Source organism: Athene noctua, chromosome 2 (genome assembly GCF_965140245.1).
Source record: "Athene noctua chromosome 2, bAthNoc1.hap1.1, whole genome shotgun sequence".
NCBI classification, from domain to species: domain Eukaryota; kingdom Metazoa; phylum Chordata; class Aves; order Strigiformes; family Strigidae; genus Athene; species Athene noctua.
Window position 1 is genome coordinate 28,160,721 of NC_134038.1, and position 23,097 is coordinate 28,183,817.

General features: G+C 39.9%; 1 protein-coding gene across 3 annotated transcripts; it reads right to left on the bottom strand.

The window, feature by feature from the left end:
• Positions 1-1,158: 1,158 nt before the first annotated feature.
• OTUD6B (OTU deubiquitinase 6B) lies at positions 1,159-13,545 on the bottom strand. 3 transcript variants are annotated; one of them, XM_074898739.1, is made up of 7 exons: positions 13,401-13,545; positions 9,945-10,099; positions 7,987-8,082; positions 6,289-6,601; positions 4,631-4,692; positions 3,853-3,959; positions 1,159-3,342 (listed from the first exon to the last, which is right to left on the bottom strand). In XM_074898739.1, the coding sequence occupies exons 1-7, from the start codon at positions 13,489-13,491 to the stop codon at positions 3,258-3,260; spliced, it is 909 nt and encodes a 302-aa protein (XP_074754840.1). In that variant the 5' UTR covers positions 13,492-13,545; the 3' UTR covers positions 1,159-3,257. The 3 variants fall into 3 exon arrangements, with proteins under 3 accessions (XP_074754840.1, XP_074754842.1, XP_074754843.1); XM_074898741.1 differs by having other exon boundaries at positions 7,987-8,078; positions 9,941-10,099; XM_074898742.1 differs by lacking the exon at positions 7,987-8,082.
• Between the last annotated feature and the right edge of the window lie 9,552 nt (positions 13,546-23,097).

Below are 23,097 nucleotides of genomic sequence, written 5' to 3' on the forward strand. Positions count from 1 at the left end.
GCCATGTGCTCCGCATAGACCCAATTTCAGCCTTGTTTTTATCCTGGGGCCTGTCACAGCTCCTGCTGAGCTGCCTGTTAAAAAGAGGAGAGGGAAGGACAGAGCACGGAAAGGAGGCAAAAAGTGTCTCTAGTGACAATTATGCCTGGAGGCAAGTGGTTATGAAAAGAATCCCCTTCTTTATGGTGTTGTAGCTTTGGTGCAATATTTTAATACATGCAAACACAACACATCATGAGAATTGTAGACATGCACATAAGAAACAATCGCTGCCTCATTGCATCTTATGTCTCTTAAAAAAATCCTTAAAGTGGAATATTTAAGTAATTTAGGACAGGCCTGGGCTCCCTCGCTCTGCCACCCATCTCCCACCCACTTTCTGGCGCTGGCCACAGCCCAGCCTGCGGGGGACGCGGGGCAGAGCAGAGGCCAGGAGCAGACTAAGTGAAGGGGACGGACAGTGAAGGCCAGCGTGGCTGCGAGGCGAGGAGAGGCGAGGCCAGGCCAAGCCGCCCCCCCCAGCGCCCCGGCCCAGGCCGGCGGCTGCCGCTTGTTACCGTGGCAACAGCTGAGCGCCCCCTGACCCCGCCCCCAGGAGTTCAGGGCCTACCTCTGTACCCATGGCTTCCAAAGCAAACCCTTCTTCCTTTTAAGAATATCGTACACCATTTACTGCAGACCACCAGAGAACTTCTCTCTCTTTCACATGAGTGTTCCTACGGGAAACTAACCTCATTTAATCATACAAAAGACCGACTTAACAGCCCTTAAAAGAGCGAGGGACTGAAGAAACTGATGTCAGCGCATTGCAGCTATAAGCAGAAAAAGCTACTTAAATACATAAAATAGTGCTATTTTGGAAAGAAAAGGTTATCTGACAAAGAAACCGCTCAATTTCACCTGATCATTCTTATGATCATTCTTTCAAATACAGCTTTTCAGAAGAGTTCAATTTAACCACTAATATGCTGAGGACAAAAAAACTTACTTAGAAACAACCTTCATTTCATAAAGGGTAAAGCCTTGACTGCTTGAATAGGAACAGTCAGTCACTGGAGCATTCATACTACAGCAGGATCCTAAAAAGTCATAAAAATGAAATGAGTAAACTTGCTAGGAATTAAGAAGTGAATAAAATTAAAAGTGAGCACAACAAAATCTGCCACAAATAAACCAATTTATTACTTTTTGGCAAGTTCCATACAGCATGAGCAATGATCTTTCACTCACGATATTAAAACATTATTTCACTTTATACAAACTGTAAACATCTTCAACAGGACAAACTGTTGGTACAGGCATTCCACCATTCTGGCATCTTTTCTGTCAGTTAATCAAACAAGAATGAAAACCCTGTAAACCAAAGAGCTTTTTTCACAGGGCATCTACAAAAAGCAGCATGTGCATTTCCTATCACACCAACTCTAAGCAATATGGATGTATTTCTGCTAATTATTTTTAGTGAAATTCAGTGGTATTATGAATTAGAGACACTTTTCCCATACCATTGTATCTGACTTTTGGTTTGAAATTAAAAACATCATTTTATACAATCAAGGTAGTAAACCAAATTCTACAGTAAACCAGTTGCTGTAAGTACAGCTCTATTCACTATACCGTATCAGATAAATAAGAATATAAAAACTCCTGGTCTGATTAATACTTTGTTTTCCTGGCATGCACCAGTCTAAAGAAGTCATAATTTAAGTTCTGCTTGTCCAAAGCCCCCTGCTATGATTGACTGATTTCCACCCCCCTCCCCTCTCCAAGTGCTTTAAATCAGACATAATCTGATCCATAAAGTGAACACTTAGCTCCTTTTTAAGTAAGTCTCTCTCATTTGTAATTCCCAGGAACATCAATCTGCTGACTAGCTTTACTGAAGGACTAAAAGTTGCAGGCTTGTTAGCTCATAAACCTCAAATTAGGGCAAAGGTGTTTAAATTTTCTCCAAGCCAACTCCTCAGCATTAAAATACAATTATCATGTTATTGACTGAGGCTTTAAAAAACAATAAAACAATCACTTCTATCGTTAAAAAACAATTGCATTATAACTTTGGTTTCAGTATGCTGCTAATTTTGGAGTCACATTCACAGTGATTTAAAGACCAAAAAAAATAATCTACATTTCTAATGTAAAAAGTCAAGCCATTTTGAAAAACCCACCTTTCAAGTCTCCGTGCATCATAAGGAGCAATTAAAAGAAAAACTTAACTCTTCTGCACATCACCTCTGAAGTTAGTGACAAAACCCAAGGTGGTTATTTTTATATCTGTATGCAACCAGCTGGTTTAAGCATTATAAAACATCACACTTCAGATCACGAAGTTCTTAGATCAACAGATCCAGAAACTACGAGTCCAGATGAGTTTCACTACATGAAGTGAGGACAATAAGGAGCTTTGTTTGTAAGATTATTGTATCATTGAAATACACAGATGAGAAACTACGAAAGACGAACAGCACAGTTAACTTGCATCAATGTTATGATGTATAGTCATAAACAACAGTACTCTTCTTACAGATTCAGTACTAGGAACAGCATCAAGTGTTCAGTTCCTACTGTCAACTGAAAAAAGAAAAAAAAGTACCGAAGTCCTCAAACCTTGGTAAAATCTTAGATGAAAGTCCTTAAAATAAGAAGACTCCGCAATTCCTTCAGTCAAGCAGGATATTCTACTACTGAATTTGCCTCCAGCTCTTCTCTGCCCAAATAAAGGGGATCCCTACTGCAGCATTAAAGCTAGATCCTGACAGAACTAAAGAAACACTGTGGAGCATATTCTATCAATCAAAATAAAATCAACTCTTTTAAATGCCTTAACTCTTCCATGATCATCAACATATGCCAGAAATAATGTAACAGGAACCTTCAGGTAACCTTAATTCTTCAGCAGAGATGCAGATTAACAAAATATTTACTACTCAGTATTCTCAGTGCAGCATGGGATGAAGCTCTACTTAAAAAAAAAAAAAAAAAAAAATCAATCTGATCTACACAACCACCATTTTAGAGATCTTCTAAACAGGATTCGTATCCAGTTCAAAATACTGTTGTGTGGTTTTGGTTTGGTTGTTTTAAATCAAGAGCTATTTCTGATTTTTGCTCAAACCTTATATGTTTGGGTTCGTTTTTTTTTTTTTCACTTTTTGTCCATTCCATTTAGTCTTATTTTCCAATCTTTCTGGGAATTGTCTAGAGCCCAACATATCACAATGCAACTGTTACCCATGTGGATTTATGACACTTGTGTGCTAGCTGCTGTTTTCTGTAGCACTGTCTGTTAGAAGTTTTACAGAATTGTAATGTTCTCCTAATCCATAGGCATGTCTCATATACCTAAAAAGAAAAAAAAAGAAATATGGAATTAGTGCCCAGTTTAACAAAAATATGTGTCATGCCAAACATGAACATCACTGGAAAAGAGCTTAAATAAATTCAAATTTTAGCACAGATAATATATAGGATCATTAAACGGGGGAGCATTAATAAAGACAGTTTTTAATTCTGACAACTTCCAGGCACAGATTGACATAAACTTCAAAGAGAAAAATGTTTCCTACTGCATCTTAGGTAATTACAAAATAATAGTGAAATTGATATAACAGGTAAAAATGACCTTGTAGCATTCTATAAAGCAGTGACTGAATCACACTTCAGACTGTCAACTCTGATTATAATACCTTTAAACTAAGTATGTCAATCACAAACATCATTTCTGACCTGCAAGATCATTATTCAAGCAGTGTTTCAACATCAGATACACAACGGAAAATAAAAGAGCACGTAAGCCCTCTGCTACAGAAGTAAGTGCACTAATTTTAAGAAGGGATAAAATTACATACTTACACAAGTATTATTGGTTTGTCTGAATATTCTTCACCAACAATAATAGGAGGGGAATCCATTTGCACTACTTCAATAGGTGTTTGCAAAATGTGCGACAAAGCCCTTAGCTTTAAGGCATAAAAACAATTCAATAATAGGATTAAATCCAATGTAGGGAGGAGAGAGTAAGACATGTCATTTAGTTTTAGCAGACATGAGTTCAGGCATAACATTTCAAATATTGTTAGAAAACAAACTTTATTAAAATAAGCAAAATTAAACTTTAATTGAAAACACGTGGCCTTAAATTAAGCATTGTTTGGATGACAGCACAGGTAACACTGAGGTAGCTTCAGTAATTTGGTAACTACTCTTTCATAAAACAATAAATAAGACAAACTAAAATAAATATGTATTATATCAAGCTCAGATTCTGGTTTACATTACAAAAGTCTAACATTGCTCCCCTCTAGTCAGCTCTGCTACAAGGTAAATCTGCATAATAAAATGCTTTCTCCTTAGAAAATATCTTCCCTCACTCATACTGTCACTCTTTCTAATGATACTCAGAACTACTGAATTCATTAACTTGCATATCATCAAATACATCAGAACAACAGCACACAATCAGAGAAGCTGCTAACTTGGGAAAACAATTTATAAGCATAGGAGAAAGTTCTTGATAAACTATTTATAACTATGTATGCCTTCAAGCAGTTTTTCTTAAGAAGCTCTTTTCTGAAGGTATATTCACCCACTCCAGAATTTCACAAATAAAAATTAACAGTAAAATACTTACTTCCAGCTGACCACCCCATGCAGCTGTATTTGCTATATCATCACAGTATTTTTCAAATTCCTCTGTGGGGAAAGAAAAGACAACTTTTAGTACTTCTCTTATTGGAGAACAAGCAACTGAGGAAAAATAGTGATTGTAAAATGAAGAACTAGAACCCAAAAAGTCCAAACACATTATACAGGAAAATATGGATGCTCACTGAAGAGAAGGAAAAGAAAAACACCAGAGGCCCCCCCAAAAAACCTGTAACTGTTTTAGAAAGAAAAATTAAGACTGAAGAATGCAATAAAACCAAGTTTGGCAATAAAAAGAAGTACAGGTTTATATTTTAAACTTTTTATGTAGAGAACTGTTAACAACAAGTATGAAATTGCAAGTATGGTGACAAACAACAAGTATGAAAACTCTTCCTGTTAAGTTTCAGAGGGTGTTGTTTTGAGACTCTAGGAAATAATCCAGGAGCAAATAGTGTGCTTACTTCTTAGGTTAGCTAGGTGTCAGGTATGTTTTTAAAATCTTGTAACTTTATGTGGTTCAACTGTTGTTTGGGTTTTTATTATTTACAATTACCTGTCTTGTTTTTAACCTCTTAATTATTTATTCCCAACAGTTCCTTTAATAGCTAAATAAACCTTTTGCAGATTATATTCTAAAGAAACCAAGCTTCCAAATACATAAATTACAACCTTTCAGCCTTCTGAACCTTATGAATAGCTTCTGATAAAGAAAGAACAGATTTTCTGAAGACTGCTCAGAATTGTTTTTCATACATTTGCCTTATAGCAGACTTAAGGGACATAAGAAAACCACTCCCTGCTGCTCTGCAGAACTTCATTCAGTCTTCTCTTGGGGCACATTTATCCTGTGACAATTATCTCAGTCAACAAGGGGAAGATGCCTCCTACTTCACACCAGCTTCCACTGACCAAGTGAAATCCACAGCAATAACTATTAAATGAATGTAACAGTAAGTTAAAAACATGTATAGTCATTTCCATGGTGTTCCATACACACAGTAAGAAATTAATAAACCATGTATTGCTCAAATAAGAAATGCATAAATTCCATTTAACTGCATTTACTCAGCTGACACCATTGCTCCACACTAAATGCTTTTATATTTTTTTAATGTTTATAAGAAAGGGCTCCAAAAGACCTATTAGAAACAGTGAAAATAAACTGCAGAATAAGAAAAAGCATCTATGCAAACCATTATAAAATAATTTGCTTGAATTTCACACTCATTTTTAACAGCTTTCCTATGTAAATTGAAAACACCAACATAAAAGTGGCAAAAAATCATCCCTAACCTGGTAGACAATCTGTTTATAATACAACTTAAATCACATGGCAGAATATTATTACCATCTAGTAACCAGCAAGTTCTGATTTTTTTTTTAAACAGGGAATAATGTTTGCTAGATTATTTAAAAAAAAAAAATTTTTTAAAAACAAGATAAATTACAAAGATTCAGGTGTACCAAGTTTCACAGCAGATCGTAATTCTGTGTTCCACAGAACATAGTCAAACCAACAAAGTAACAGAGTTCAGAAACAAACACCGTAATGGATTAGTCCCAACTCAGCTGTAACTGAGATCAACAATTATCAGAAATAGTTTTAACAGTTTTCAAAATCTCTTATGCCACAAGTCTTACCTCTGCTATACATGTCTCCAGTACTAGGGTTTGTAAGAAATGGCAGGAAGTCATCAAAGTGACTTTGCATGTACTTTGCTGTTTGGTTCCTCAGAGTTGCAACAGTCCAGGAATTTTGTCGATCCTTGAGCTGATCTTCAATTGCTCTGTACATGCAATGTCCATCTGAAGGGATCTGTTTAATCTCTAAATGCCTTGCTGCCAAGAGGGAGGCAAGTTTCTGACTTTCAAGATGTCTAGCACCCGTTAGATTTTCTATCTCAGCTTCAGCTATCCTTTCTTCTCTTTCCTTCTCCAAGGCAGCTTTTTTTTCCTTAAGATTAAAACCACATAAAAATTACATCAAATGTTAAAATTTAGAAGATGCCTGTACAGTTCTTGGCTTAGTGCTTGCTTCTAACTCTTCAAACGTTTTCTCAGTACATACATAGCTGTGGAATGTTCTCCAGAATCAGTACTACTGAATCTTAGAGACCTTCTAAACACAAACTTTAGCAAATGTAAGTGAATCAACATGCAAAATAACACCTTACAACACATGTACAAAGGCTATTAATAGTAGTTGTTTCTTCAGGATCACCTATTTCACCACTGGCAAACAACTAGAGTATGGGAATTCTAATTAAACAGAAAATACTGCTCTTTCCTAGTAAGCGTGGGATCTACCACTTACGCATGTGATTGCATAATGGCACGAATGTCACAAAACTGAAACTCCCTCAGGCTAGACTATACATCATAAAAGACTGCTCCTAACCTAAAGAATGGATAAGAATGCATACGCAGAGAACTACAGGGGATGTAATAACATGTAACATAAAAATTACTTTCAGAGACTGCTTTGTAAGTTTACGCTTAAGTTAATAAGGGAGTAAGAGTCAAAGTAAATGAGGAAATATAAAAGGAAGCAGTACGGAGAATGATCTTTTCCCTTTCACACTTAGATTTCACCACAAATCAAGACCAGACTGGTTTAGGTGACCACAATATAGGAAAACTAGGCTACACAGTTTCTAGTGTACCTAGACATCGTGCCACGAATTAAGAACATCCTTTTATTACATCTGTTACAAGGCAGCTCTGCAACAATGATCACGTAACTGGGGATGGACTGCAATAAAGCAGCGCTCCTCTGGCCCTGAACCAAGATTCATGCAGATACAGTGAGAATGTTAATCCATCACAGTCCGAAGCTTAACAAGACTTAAACTGAAGTTTAACAACCCTAATGGCCTGGACACCAGGTAGTGTTTCTTAACAAATCAAAAATTTATAAGAATTTCAGTATTAATGTTCTTTTGTTAAATGTGTATAGTTCTACTACTAGCATATTTTCCAGGTAATATTTTACATTATTCTAATTCAATTACTTCTTTATTAATGTTTTTAGTGAAGTTCTTTTAAAATAATTTGCTTTACATAATTTGTTTTCTTCTGGCTCCCATCTCCTGACCTGTTCTGATTTCCCAGCTCATGGCTGAGGGTAAAGATGTACAGCTATTTAGAAAATGCTTACAAATCTCCAGGTAGCAGCTTTACAGATTTTCAAGGCACCCAGTAGGTACAGCATCAATAGTGAATTAGCCAGGTAATGTCCCCTGCAAAATTGTTTACTGCAAACTTTGATTATTACAGTTAAGTTTAAGTGAATGTAATTTCAATCAAATATCTGTTAAATTTTTAAATGTTAAGTCATACCCGCCTCTTCTGTGCTTTTGATATTCGAGGATGCTGAATCTGTTGCTCTGCTCCTTCAAGGTCTAAATTTGCAACCCCATCGGCTATAGAATCTGTCTAAAAAGAAAAAAAAAAAGTTAAGTGTTCTTATTAGTATAATGGTAACTGAGATGTGCATCTCCTGAAACAATTTTAAGTTATGTTCCTAGGTAACTCCAGGGTATATTTATGAAGTTTAACCACAAAGACCTGTGCAGAGCACAGAACCCGTCAAAGTCAAAAGTAAAGCACGTTGCATCTCAAACCACTGTCATGCATTTCATTACTTTTTCTGTAATCTCAATAGAGACAGTTATGAACTGCACATCTCAAATTTAATCTCTTACAAGCTTACACACTGAACTGTGAACACTGCTTACTGGCTGAAACAGAGAGTTTTCCTCATCACATTGATCGATTGAAATACCCAAACAGCCATTATCAAGTTCTGTGCCAATTAAGTCAGGAGAAGGCTCCACCTTCCACACCAAAGCACAACACAGCAGTTAGAAAAGACAGAGAGCTGACATTTTCCAAGAAAAATGACAAAGCTAACCCTGTAACAGTATGAACTGGATGTCACCTTTGGAAGCATGGACATGTTTCAATATGAATAGAAAGACTGAAAAGTAAAAGAAACCATAGATCTCAAAACAAAATCCTCTCAGGCAGACTATGTCCAGGGCAAGGATTTTAGCTTGAAAGGTTCTCTATGGTAACGTTTTTACAGCTCATTTAGCAAAATAAAACAAACTCTTTAAACTAATCTAAGACACAGGTAAACAGAAGCATTATGTTTAATGTTTATGCATCTACTTAATCATCTGATTAAAAACGACTCCAAGTTGTTATAGGGTCATAACTTTCACAACCGGAAAAAACATTTTTTCACAAGGATTCTCATCAGACGCTTCTCAATCAAGTCTGTTTCCCTAAAAGTCATTCAGAACTGTTTGCACTCTCATTTTCAAACAAAAGTACGTTCAGCTTAACTCTTTGTTAGGTTACTAATCAGAAAATCAGTCAAGAAAGCATCAGGCAGACAGATTTTTGTTTGTTTCTTTACAAGACTTAAACAGCCAAAAGACACACACTGTCAGGGAAACACTTAAAGAAACGTATGAGCATGAAGCATTAGCATCATTCACAGATAACTGTATTGCACCAATTTAGCCATAAGCTCTATTTCCATATATGAACAGGTCTACTTGCACAAATGGTCCTTAAACTCAGGCACATGATACAAATAGAGTTCTTCTCTGTACTGGATATACAGAATTAAGTCCATGGGTTGTAAATTCACTATGAGAGGAGTTTCCAACACTCTACTTATTAATAAGTGCTAAAACATAGGTGAATTTTTCTGTCAGTCAAGTAATAGTACATAGTTTACTCAGGTGGCCATATTTCCTGCAGCTAAATTTGAATAATGCTAAGACTCTGTTAAAAACTAAGTGGTTTGCCATCAAACAGCAAACTGGAAGCATTTAAAGATGTAGCTGTGTTGCTAACATGGCAGAAGACAATTATCATCACAGAAAGTGTCTTCTTACAAAAAGGTCAGTTATACTGTTGATAGACAAAACACGCTGCATCAGTCAAATGCCTGTTGAAGGCCAACAACAATCTGGTAGTCTACATATGTTGATAATTAGAGTGACAATGTAACAGAAACTTGAAAAAACACCCCATAAAATGGCTGAGACTTAAGAGCAAAACCAAATACTGCTCAACAACAACAAAAAAACCCACTGTTAAATGCCCCTTCTGGCAACACCCACCCACCGTAATAGCTGAATCTTTCCAAAAATGAAGACCTACTAATACTACAAAGAAAAGGAGAAATACTTTAAAGTGTTACTTCATTATCATTTTTAAAAGTTAAAGAAGCCCTAACGCATACTGTATCTTACAACTTCAGCTAAAGTTAAGGCACCTACCTTATTCTGCTCAGGTGAAGCTTCCTTCATCTCCTTTAATTCCTCCTTGTGCTTCTGTTCAAGTTCTGCCTCTAGTTTGGCAACTTCATCAGCCAGCTGTTTTCGTCTCTTTTTATCATTCTTGGGAACAGCATTTTTCATGCCTTGAATTTTTGCTGTTAGAGAAGTAGTGAAATAAAACATTACTTCTAAATATACATACTCCACAGACATTGCAGAAGAGAACTGCAAGTCATACCGGAAAAAAAAAAAAAAATTACAAATATCAGCATATTAGTATGCTTTAACAGTTTAGCTATGAGACTGCCCATTAACGATCAATACATTTTAAAGCAACAATATTTTTCTTAAAAGATTAAAACATTGTATCTGAAGATAATAATTTGTGCCCGGTTACTATTATAAATACTTATGAACTTCATCAACACAGCAGACCACAGTCTGTTGCCTACAAAAAGATTATGTGGGCATTGAGATCTCAAATCCTGTCACAGGAAAGATGTGTAAATTTTTGATCACACAAGCAGCAAATTAAAGTAAAAACAGAGTTTACCTGTCCTTAAATTAAAGTTTCTAAAAGCAAAATGGGTATTCATGAAGGAAAAAATCCTTCACTTGCTTAAATTCCATAAATAGTTTTAGGCTCCATTTCTCAAATCATAGTTTGATTAGAAAGGATGTTCAGAGGTCATCTAGTTCAATTTTCTCCTCTAAGTGGGGCTGAAATTCAAAGTTACATCAGCTTATGCTAATTCACATTGATCTGGAATTCATTCAGATGACTGTGCAAAGTCTCCAGGGATGGACATTCTGAAACACTTTTGGGCAGTTTTTTTCCAATGGTTAACCATTCTTGTTATGAAAATATTTTCCCTTTTTCTTCTCATGAGGATTTTTCTTGTTACCACTTTCAATCATTGTCTCTAGTCCATTCTCTACACTTTACTTTGAAGAGTCTGGCTCCATCCATCACACCGTGGAAACTACAACCAGATTTCCCATAGTCATCTTCTCCAGGCTGAACAAACACAGCTTTCACAGCCTGTGCTCTTACATGAACACTCCCTGCTAGCTCTCATCACTTCTATATTCACTGTTTTAGAGTTACAGCACCAATTATTTAACACCCTGCCTGCTATTCATCGCCTGTACATTTCTCCTGTCCTTCATCCTTGACTGACACGATTGAGCTGAAGATAATGGCGATAATAATGAATCTTTTCAAGAGGAGGCCGTCAAGAATGCTCACCCTGAAAGATTTATGTTAAGCATTCAGCCTTAAAGATGAATCAGCCAAGTTTGACAGACAAAAAAGCTCTTCATAAAAATTAACATAATGGGAGAGCAGGAAATCCAGGACCTAAGAGGCACATGCAAGTATACAAGGAGAGTATATGGGAGGTGGTGGAGACAAGGACCATCAACTGGAGGAGATGTTGGATTTTCAGAGGCTGAGACACACTTCACATTAATTTTTATGAGCAACTGTTTTTCTATCTGTCACACAGTTAATCATTGCACTTATCAGGAATGTATTTTTCAAATAGGAAAATGTGTGCCTACATATTACCTGACTCTCCTAACTGGAAAGACTAGGGCGCTCTCTTCTGTATACCCCTGCCACCTTTAGGTAGTGAAGGGCTGCAAGTAGATACCCTCTTATCACCTTCTCTAGGTGGAAGAACCCTCTGTTCCTCAGCCTCTCTGAAGTGCTAAGGCTTGGACAATAGGCCCAAGCCAGAGTTGACCTATAGATGAATGCTGTATATTTTATAGATGATAACCATTATACTAGCAGGTATTGTACTAAACATGTTTATCTTGAAAATATATATATATATCCTTATCTTTCCTTGTGTATAGGCAAGATAACAGGGTAACAGAGACAGCTGTCTGGCCCTGTGACCTGGCGTGTGACCCTGCTCATAAATCAATTAGATAAGGTGGGAAACACCCTTAGTTTCTCCCCTGAGCCCTGGCCAGGCTCTGGGGAAATCTAACATGAGAAAAAAAAACCAGATATTTCCGCTTAAAACAAAGATGCCAGCTATTCTGGCTTGCTGATTTTTAGGTATATAAGGCTGGGCCTGTTTGCAAAGACTTTGGAAGCCTCACCACGTAGGATCCCCCACTTGCAGGGAAAGGTTCTCCAAACCCTTGCTGTATCCGGGGCTCCCCAGCCACTGCGGATCTGGATGATGATAAAGTATGCAAGTGGTGATGGATCTTTCTTAATCACTATTCTCTTTCTCTGGTAATAATGATTTGATGTATTACCCTGTATTTTCCTATTTGTTTAAGCACGCTGTTCTGTCTTTTCTTACTGTATGTTATCTGTATTATTCTGTTACATTATTTAGTTATTTTAAGTAAAATATGCCTGCTCTTTTCACTCTGGTGTCTAATTGCTATCCCTAATCAGCAAAACACTCTCCCAATCAATGTGCCATGTGCTCCAGCCACCTAATCACAATGCTTGATTCCTAACCCCTCTTTTCAATTTCAACCAAATTTGAGGAAAAGGCATCTCAAAATAGTAAATCCCTATAGATGTAATGGCAGCATGCAGCCCAACAGTGTCTATCCTCTTCTCTAACCCTCTAACTGATAAAGGCTGCAGATGGACCTACTTCATTACATACCAAAAAAGAAAAAAAAACAAAGAAAAGGCCATATCAATACACCAGCAATAAGAAAGGCTTAACAAAAAGGTTATAATCAACTATCAAACTCAGTGGAATCTAGCTAACAGAACTACTTAATGATATTAATCTACTGTAATGGGATAGTTAAAATGTGGCTCATGATCAGTTCAAATGTAGCACTGTAAGACCACAGAGCTCTTCTACTATAGACACTTGACCGTGGCTGGGCAGAACATGAAAGTTCCAAATCAACTGCACTTTGGATGAAGCAAGGACCCTAATGCAGGCTCTTCAATCTAAAATGCCTTACAAAAACACACCTCCTTCATCTTATAAGCAGCGTAGAAAAATGTTGATATAACGTTAACGGTCTAGCATTACGTTACGGCTCTCAAGCATTGTTAGGCTCCCAAGATGACAGCCAGGCGAACTCAGCGGACCGCCTGCATGGCAAGAACCAGGTCTATCAGCAAAGCATGGCTTTGACGCCTCTGCCAAGGCGCAACGTCTTCACCGCCGACGTCCTCTTCCCCCTGCGGAGGCGGTGCAAGGGCTGCTCCCTCCTTTCCCACAGCCCTGCCGTGGTGAACGCGCCCGCCCGCTCCGAGCTTCTCCCGCTGCCGCCCGGGGCTTCCAGCTTCGCTTCCGCGGAGCGTCCCGCAAGAGCGGGCTGCGAGCGGGACGCCGAGCGCGCCCCGCGCCTCCCCGCCGCCTCCCCCGGCGAGGCGGGAGCCTGAGGGAGCCGCTCCCCGCCGCGCCGCTCCCGAGCCTTCTCCCCCGCCCGCCGTTCGCCGGCCGCGGCGCCCCTCACCCTGGAGTTCCCGCTTCTCCTTGCGCTGACGCTTCACCAGGTGCTGCAGCGGCCCGCCGGCCGCCGCCTCCTCGTCGCCGGAGCCCTCCATGGGCCCGCGGGACGCCCTCACCCCGCGGCGGCGCCGCGCGTGACCCCCGACCCCGGCGCGAGGCGGGAGCTCGCCCCGCTTCCGGCAGCACCGCCCCGCCCCCGCCCGCGGGGCCCCGCCCGGGCCGGGAGACTCGTCCCCTCCCCGGCCGGGGCGGCTGCCTCCCGCGCCCCCCGGGCCGTCCCCTCGCCGCGGGGCTGCTCCGTGTGCTGCCTGCCGCCCTCCGGCAGCGGCTGGCCTCCGTGCAGCCCGTTCTCCCGGGGCCGCCCCGTGCGCCCACCAGCGGGAAAGGCGGGCAGGAGAGGGAAGCGTTCTGTTCTTACCGGGTTGTGGGAGCACGAGAACAGCGCGGCGGAAAAGGCCGGTTTTAGGGGGAAAGCGACACCCCTCCCCTTCATTTGTGTATCCAGGCAAAAATAACTGCGGAGCTGTTTGCTCGATCTGCCCAATAAAGGACTTCCATGGACATGTCTTCCCTAAAAAAAGGCTCGCTTAGCTCGACTAGAGGTAAATCCTATTAAAAGAGGAAGGCTGACGGTGAGAAGGGAATTGGTTAAGGGTTTTATGTGATTTATCTCGTTAAGGAAAAAAAAATAAAAAAATAACCTGTTCACTTTTGTGCAGAATACAGAGTGAGGGCGCTCTGTGCAAGTGTTTTATCTTAAGTTACTTAAAGCTAAAAAATACCCAGATAGACCCTGATTTTCCAAGTTGTGATGTTCCTCAGTCTCTTCACAGTTGTGAAATTATCTCTCATAAAGTGTTACATTTTTATTACAGTAAAATCCAGACGTCGTGGTTGGGGTCTAATACCCACCTCAAAGTGGGAACTACAAATTCTTGCTGAGTGCCAGTGTGGGGTGAGGTGCCTTTCTGTTAAGTCACTATTATTTTGTGGAACATTCAGTTCATCTGGGCAAGATACAATTTATAAACTTTCATTTAATTGGGTTTAAAACTATTCAAAGTGAGTAAAAACTCTGGTAATGGAACAGTAAGTTTGTGCTTAACTGTTTCGCAATTGCTCTTACTCGTTTACATTTTTATCAACAGAACCTCTACAAGAATACCCGTCCAGAGCTATTTAAAAGACACATAGATGTGGCACTTAGGGACTTGGTTTAGTGGTGGACTTAGCAGTGTTAGGTTTAGACTTGATGATCTTCAAAGTCTTTTCCAACCTAAAACATTCTATGAAGTATACTGTCAATTGCAAAGAAAGGAAACAGAATCATAAGGTGATGAATCGAATTCTTGCTGTATACGATCACCCAATTTTTAATCTCCTTTACAGTTCTGTTGAAATGTTAATAATTTTCAGATTTGTATATCAATACCTGGAAATGTATTTTTCCCTTACCTCTCCCTGCTTTTCCCAGCCTGCTAGAATAAAACAAATCACAGACCAGCTAGGAAAAAAAAGTCTCATCCAAAAAAGAATGAGAGGGGTACCATTGGCTTTTAGCTAGGAAAATAGGTTAGCACTGGAAAACACTAGGGTGACTCTATAAATATTTTTGTATACCACAGGCAAATCCAAAATAAGGACAAATCCAAGTTGGATTTGCTTTGACTAACATGTATATGTGCTCTGTATCAGTTTGTCAGTGACATGTATTTGTCCACACATGTATAACCATATGAATATGCTGACATTTAACACATGTTCTTTAAAATGCTGTGTATTTTAAAATAATAAATACTGGTTTATAGCATCTGCATTTAAATTTCTTTTAGAACATTATAAAATTACAGCAAAGAAAAAAAACACATTATCTTTTTACTATAACAAGACACTGTGATTAGATGTTTGGACATGACCCAATCCATCCTTCAAGCAGGCTAAGTTCTCCAGTGTTTTGCAGGTCTACAGGCTTAAATCTTTCAGAAAAAAAGGTAGCAAAGGATCCTTCCCTCCAGCACATCTATCCCCAGTCAGAGGAGATACATCCAGTGAGGTCTCTGCAGTGACTACTGGTTTTAGCCCAGACTTCTGCCATACCTTTAGCAGAAATCCAAAAGAATATAGAATATCAGCAACCAAATAAATACCTCAGGAGACCAAATGTGAAGTGTTATGTGATGATGAAAGTAGGTTGATTAAAATGATCTTACGATACACTAGCCTCATGTGAACAACACATATCTTAATACAGTTAAACTTAAAGTTACATGGGAACAGATATTTTAGGGCACACTAAGTATGAGGGAGGACATTTTAGAGAATAATTATATGATCAGTGCTGGGGAGGTCACACTGCACAGCCAGCTGAAGATGAGTTTCCTCTGCTGCTGTGAAACACTGAGCAAATGAAAGCTACTAAGAAGAGACTACTCTTGCTAGCAGCAGGCCACAGGCTCAGTGCCAACTTCACAAGACCCTGGTCCTGGCCTGTGGGGCTTGTTATTGACCTGTGGTGAGAACCTGCCCTGTGAACTGGAGCTTTGTGCCAGACAGCTATTACAAACTGGAGCTTAACGTGGGATAACAGCAAAGGCCTTGAAAACGTCATTGAAAACAAAGGACCTAACATTATAAACAACCAACTGATAGCCAATTACTGGTTGAAAAAAAACACAACATAGCAAGTTATGAAGATGGCTGCTTTGAGCATACCAAAGGAAAGAGGCAGCTGCGCTAGAGAAAAACAACCAAGCAACAGGAGGAGGCATTTGCTGAGACCTGAGAAAGTAGTGCTTTCCAGTATCACAGGGTATGCCTATGGCATACAAGGTGCACGTATGGTGGAGACCAAAGGCTTCTGGCTGTTCAGAAATCCACTTACAAAAGGAAAAAATTCTGAATTTGGGGAAACTGTCATCATGGGGACCTGCAGTCATGACATTCGTGCAGGATTAACAGGTCTGCAAGCGTGCCACCTCCTCTCCCTGCCTGCATTACCTCTCCCAGGGGCCCCATCTGTTCCTGCCTCCTTGCCCTAGGATCCCTGGCTCCTCAGGGACCTCTTGAGCTGCCAGCTCATCAGGATCATGTACCTGCATTTCCCCCCCCCCCCCCCAATTCTGTGTGTTTTTTTCTCTCTGAAAACAAACCACTTAAATAAAACCTTCCTGCATGTAAGCTCAGCTCGACTAATTATGATTCCTGCGTGGAAAGGGTGGTTTAACAGATAGGGTCATAACGGAATATAATGGTTAGAAGCTGAAATGAAAAAAAAAAAAAAAAAGAACTGAAATCTGAGGTAACTAACTGTGAAGCACTTTATATAGGATGTGATAGGTTCACTGTCACACAAGTCTTTAAATCAAGACTGATAGCCTTCCTATAGGTATATTAGCTCAGCTGTAAGTTATAGGCTCCATGCAAGCAATATTTACTGACATTCTCTCAGAATTCAAAGTCATCTGACCGGATTACTGTAATGACCCTTTCTGATATTAAAATTTGTGACTTCATTAATCTGTTCTGTAGGAACTTGAACCTCCCACTGAAATCAGTGATAACTGCAAGATGCTCTGTACTAAACACAGTCAGTGTCTTACACACTGTCAAAATTGAAATTTTCAGAATTACAGGGCATTTTTGAAATGTGACTGAATATGGCTGCGTTAATCACTGAAGTCAGTGACTAAGGGTTACCTTTAATAACAGCTGACTTGGATGTTGAATTAACTAGCTGTGGTGTTCTCCTTGTTTCCTATCTCTTTTCTGGGAAGGAAAACATCAGTGGCTATTTAAAGTATTATATACTTTGACATCCTTTCTAGTATCTTTCTCCCAGCTGTTTCACAGTGCTTTAGTAAGCATGCTGGAAATCAGAAAGACCATTTGTTCATTGGTATTTTATGAGTAAGTGAAGGTGGGACCCCTGGTACTTCTGTCACTCTCCAAAAATACTGATTTTTTTTTTTTCAGTTGCAAAACCAATAAGCTAATGCTGTGTAGCAGACAGTTTTCATGACAGCAGTAATGAATATCCAGATCTTACTCAGCTAAATTATATAAAACATTGGTCAAGCAGACAAGCTGTCTTACTGCTTTTAGGCCAGCATGCATCTCATTCCACTCCAAGGTGTTTCCTGCTGAGCATTAAAGTGAATTTTAGACGGGTTGTAGCTATACACAAAACTCTTATAAAGTGGCTCTGTTGTTTCAGTGAGGTTTTGTTGAGAGTTTTCTGATTTATGGACTATATAACTAGTCAATCTGGGTCACTTGATCCCAGATATTGAAGCAAAAGTAGCTAAACTTTAGTCTATGCCATAAAATTGGCTGGTAGTAAGATTTGCAATTACTCTGTATGAATTAAGGCGTGTACGTGACCTTGCAATGGAGCCTCCACAGAACACGACGATCAATATGGCACATACTTCTAGGCTCCTAAAATCTCCTAGTGTGGTATATGTGCTATATATTGTTGTATGAAAGTTCACTTATATCTGTAAATGACTTAGCTGAGATTTTCCTGTTGTTAGTTTATGTTTGCTGGAAACAGTGCTAACATATTCGCAGTAGGACATCTGCAGCTAAGATCTCTCATCTGTGAAACTGTTTTCGAATAATTTTTCAATGCAAATCTAACAAGCATCAGGACCTAATGCTAATCCAATCAATAAAATCTGCAATGAGTCATATTTATCAGTTAAACAAAATAGTGAGATTTATTTCTGGATTTGACATTTTGGAGCTCACAAAGACCCATGTATTTACCTTTTCTCTTTGTAGCACTAGAAGGTGTAAAAAGAATTTTGGGTCTCTTTTCATGCAAACAGATTCAGGGTCACTCATTATTTGCAGTTATCTTACAAATGCTGGGATGAACTGTGGCTGTTACCTGGAGACATCCTTGATTTCTCTGAAGACTGCTATTGGGAAATGTGTGTGTTAGTGCTAGCACAATTTTGCCAACTTTTTCAAATGTATTGAGCTTCCCAGTGTTTTGCTTTCTTAAATCTCAGGAGCTAAAATGGTGAGATTTCATGAAAACCCAGGAGTATGGATTTTTGAGCAGTTTTCTTGGCTATATGACTGAGAGATGTGACCTATATTTTTCAACAGGTGACTTGAATGCATCCTAAATGCTCAGAAACAATAAGCAAAAAGAAAAAGGCCAGCTCCAGCTCTTCACACTGCTTTTCAGTAGAAAAAAAATTTAAAATTGAACACTTGGGATTTCCGGTACTTAAGTACAGTCACTTAATGCATTCAGCAGAGACTGTCAATCAGGTTTAGCACTGAATGTCATCACATTTTGCTGGTGCAGTCTTGGCAAGAATCTTGGCCCATAATCCCCTCTCTGCTAAACACCTTGAAGCTTCTGTCATTTCACTATGCTCTTTATATACTTTCTAGACTGTGGAGTTGCCAACTATAGTTTGTCTTAATGCTATAAAACAATGAAAAAGAGTGTCGCATGTTAAGCAGACATTTTTTTTGCCAGGTAATCTTCCCAGATCTCATGATAATGAAAAAGAAGAAAAGAGGGACTCTAGGTACTCCTTAAACTGCTAAAAAGTATAACTGGACAGTTACTATAATCTCAGAGACTCTCAAAGTAGCATTAAATAGTAAGCATTCCAGCTAAAATTGCATTTTACTTGTACATAGACTTCAAGACAAATAAACGACTAAATATTTGTCCTGTCATTCATGCAATATAATTCTTGTATCAATAAAATACAATTACACTTTAGTCCAGACCATTGTTCTCCAGCATGCATGCCACTGGTTAATTCTCTCCATCATTGTCACAACTCAACCAAAAATGTTTGTCCATGTCAGACAAACTGTTGATGTACTTGAGCAGAGAACCTACACACGCAAGCATATGCAACAGTAGTTGGGGGGGGGGGGCACAGGGGGGTTCAAGAGTAAACCTGCTGGGTAACAATCCTAATGCTGTTCATCTGTGAATAGTTTCAAATCCCACACAGTGTACAGCTCCACTGTGAGTAGATCTGTAAGTAGGACCTTCATCTACAATGCCATGCATAGAACTCGTAGCTAGGAATAAGATTTTGCCCTCCTAATTTAAATTGTGAGCACAAAATGAGGAAGCCACCAAAACAAACCCTTTATTAGCTGTGATTATCAGAAAGATGTTTAGTATGAATACGGCAGACAGTAAGATTACCATAAAATTTTTATTCTCAGATTCATTTTTTTCCAAGTTGCTTGTCAGCATGCAAGATTGCATCAGCAGCCCTGGCACTGCTCCACCTGGATATGACTGGTCCCACAGGCTGGTGGAGCACAGTCTGGCCAGGCATAAAGCTCTAAACTAGATTCATCCTTTAATCCCAATGCTGGGCTGCAGTTACCCTCCACAGGGCTGAGTACTGGAGCGCACCTCTCATGCTCCCATCTGCTGGGTACCTGGGGAGGGAAGAAAGGAATCTGCCTAACTTAAATACCCTAAGGACAAGTCAAAAATAAGCAGAAGATTCAGAAAAAGATTCAGAAAATTCAGAAAAGAGACCCAGACACAGGGAAGGGAAAGGGAAAACTCTGTCTGAGAGCTGTGAAAGGGACATTGGCCTAGAGAGGTGATGGTTGGAGAGAGATCATGGCTGTGACAAGAGGAAGGAATGTCTGGAGCTAGTACAGAAAATGGAAGAGGGAATTGGAGAAGGAGTGTTTGACAAAGGGGGGAAAATTTGAGGGACAGACTTTGTAACAGGGCCTGTAGCAGTAGGACAAGGGATAGTGGTTTTAAAATAGAAGAGCATAGATTCAGAGTAGATGTAAGGAAGACATTTTTTTACTGTGAAGGTGGTGAAACACTGGAACAGGTTGCCCAGAGAGGTGATAGATGCCCCATCCCTGGAAACATTCAAGGTCAGGTTGGACAGGGCTCTGAGCAACCTGATCTAGTTGAAGATGTCCCTGCTCATTGCAGAGGGGTTGGACTAGATGACCTTTAAAGGTCCATTCCACCCAAACCATTCTATGATTCTATGAATTTTACAATAGGGGACGAACAACGGGACCAGGACTATTCAGAGAAAGAGACAGAGAATCATGGATCCCAATCACAGATAAGTGGATTGGAAGATAACTCTGTCAAAAAGCAAGGCTGCAAGAGAAAATTGGGATAAGCTGAGTGAGAAGCCAGAGAGAATCAAGGAATTGTGTAGATGGAGAACAGAAGCAAGAGGTAAAACAGGAAGAGGACCTGGAGTGGAAAAAACAGGAGTAAAGGGCAAGGAAATGGTTAAAAGAGATTAACAAAACAGATGGGCAAATTCCAAAACTGCGGTACAATCCCAAAGCGAGTGGGCCGCACAAATATTCTGATTGACATGCAGAGACATTGCTGCACACACTCCAAAGAAAACTATCACACTACCTTCAACATTTACAAACAAAGAGTTGATGAGTTTGGCAACAAGACTTTTGTTTGCTCTTGCAGCATTTTGGAGTGAACACCCTCTACTTGGAACGATTTATAACTAAACTGTGGAGAGGGGTGAGATGGAGTAAGACCACGAATGATTAGACAACAACCACAACTGAATTATTTGAAAAGGTGCAGAACATATGGAAGATACAGCACTTGATAAATGAAGAGAATAGGTCAAAGGACTCATTAAGCTGTACTTTATAACTTTATTTATGGGGTTTGTAAGTACAAAAGCACTACTTCAAATGTTTCAAACCAGTGTCAGTACGTAACATTCTTTCAATCCTTCTCTCAAACTGCTTCATTAATTTTTAACTCTAGATTTATAGAACCTGTTAATAAGCACCTGTCAGAGCTTTCTATAGTTTTCTATAGTTCACAGAATCACAGAAGTGTCTAGGTTGGAAAAGACCTTGAAGATCATCAAGTTCAACCATTAACCTAACATTGACAGTTCCCAACTACACCATATCCCCCAGCGCTATGTCAACTCTACCCTTAAACACCTCCAGGGATGGGGACTCCACCACCTCCCTGGGCAGCCCATTCCAACCCCTAACAACCCGTTCTGGAAAGAAATGCTTCCTAAGATCTAGTCTAAACCTTCCCTGGCACAACTTGAGGCCATTCCCTCTTGTCCTATCGTATGTTACTTGGTTAAAGAGACTCATCCCCAGCTCTCTGCAACCTCCTTTCAGGGAGCTGTAGAGGGCGATGAGGTCTCCCCTCAGCCTCCTCTTCTCCAGACTAAACACTCCCAGTTCCCTCAGCCGTTCCCCATACGACCTGTGCTCCAGACCCTGCACCAGCTTCGTTGCCCTTCTCTGGACACGCTCGAGTCATTCAATGTCCTTTTTGTAGTGAGGGGCCCAAAACTGAACACAGGAATCGAGGTGCAGCCTCACCAGTGCCGAGTACAAGGGTAAGATTGTGAGAGACGAGAAACCAGGCCTGTGAGCAACTAAGACAAAGAACCTGGGGAAAGCAAAAGTTGAGGCTGATTGAAGAAATGACTCAAACACTCGCAAGACAAAACTCTGAGTCACAGGGTGCATGCTGTGGAGGCCGAAGCTGATAACGCTGCCCGATGTAGCTGGGGGAGAGAGCCCTGTGGAGACAGGACGGCTCTCCTCTGGGGCACCTGGGCAAATTTCAAGGGCCATGTGTCCAGTGAATGAACTTTGCTTCACTATCCACAAAATGCATATTAAAGTTAACACCCCTCAGTATGCTAACAAGGGCTGTCATGATCATGCTAATGACATCATCCCATGAAACACCTTACCCCTCCCTGTACATGGGATACATAGGTCTGTGGGTCAACCTAGGGGACAGACCCAAGGAAAGTGGGTATAAATCAAAGGGGAGAAGAAAGGACTCTCTCTGCCCCCCTCTCCCTGCCCCCCAGCCATCTGGAAAGAGCAGTGAAGTGAAGAAGACAGATGCCAGCAAAAAAGACAGCTGTCTCCTGGAACCCTCGCCGGCGGGATCGGTGCAGGAACCCAGACTGGTGATCTGTATTCCCCCATTCCCTCTTTTCCTTTTTCTGTTAAGAAATGCAAAGCATGCTATATTGCTCGCCACAACTTGCTCTGTACTTAGCCAATTATCATGTGTTCAATTAGTACATTGTAGGTGGTTAATAAATGCTTGAACTTGGAGACTTGGTTCCGCTCCAATTGGGTATTTGCGAATCTGAGTGACTTGTCCCCCTCGTCTGAGCGGGACGTGACAAAGATCCCTTCCCTGTCCCTGCTGGCCACGCTATTGCTGACACAAGCCAGGATGCCATTGGCCTTCTTGGCCACCTGGGCACACTGCTGGCTCCTGTTCAGCTGGCTGAACTTGATAATTTCACAGTGTATCATGCAGGAAAAAAAGGAAAATCCAGTGGTTTCTCCAAAACCAAAGCAATAAGTGAAGCTGATATGTATTTCCATTCATTAAACATTTTACAAAAATCCTTTTCCATATTTACAAGAAAATGATACTTACAAAACCAAAAGACATTAGTCCTTCTGGTTTAGGCTTTTTATTTTGGGTTTGTTTTTTTGTTGTTTTTTTTTTGTTTTTTTTTTTTTTTTTTTTTTAGGAGGAGGATAGCTGCTTTTAGGGGCTTAAATCTGTGGCAGAACTAACTTTTCCATGTGTTTTGCCAGTTATCAGGCCTAGCATAAAGGACACAGCCAGCATAAAGAGAAACCAATAACCAAATTGTATTTGATACAAAAGGGTCAGTACA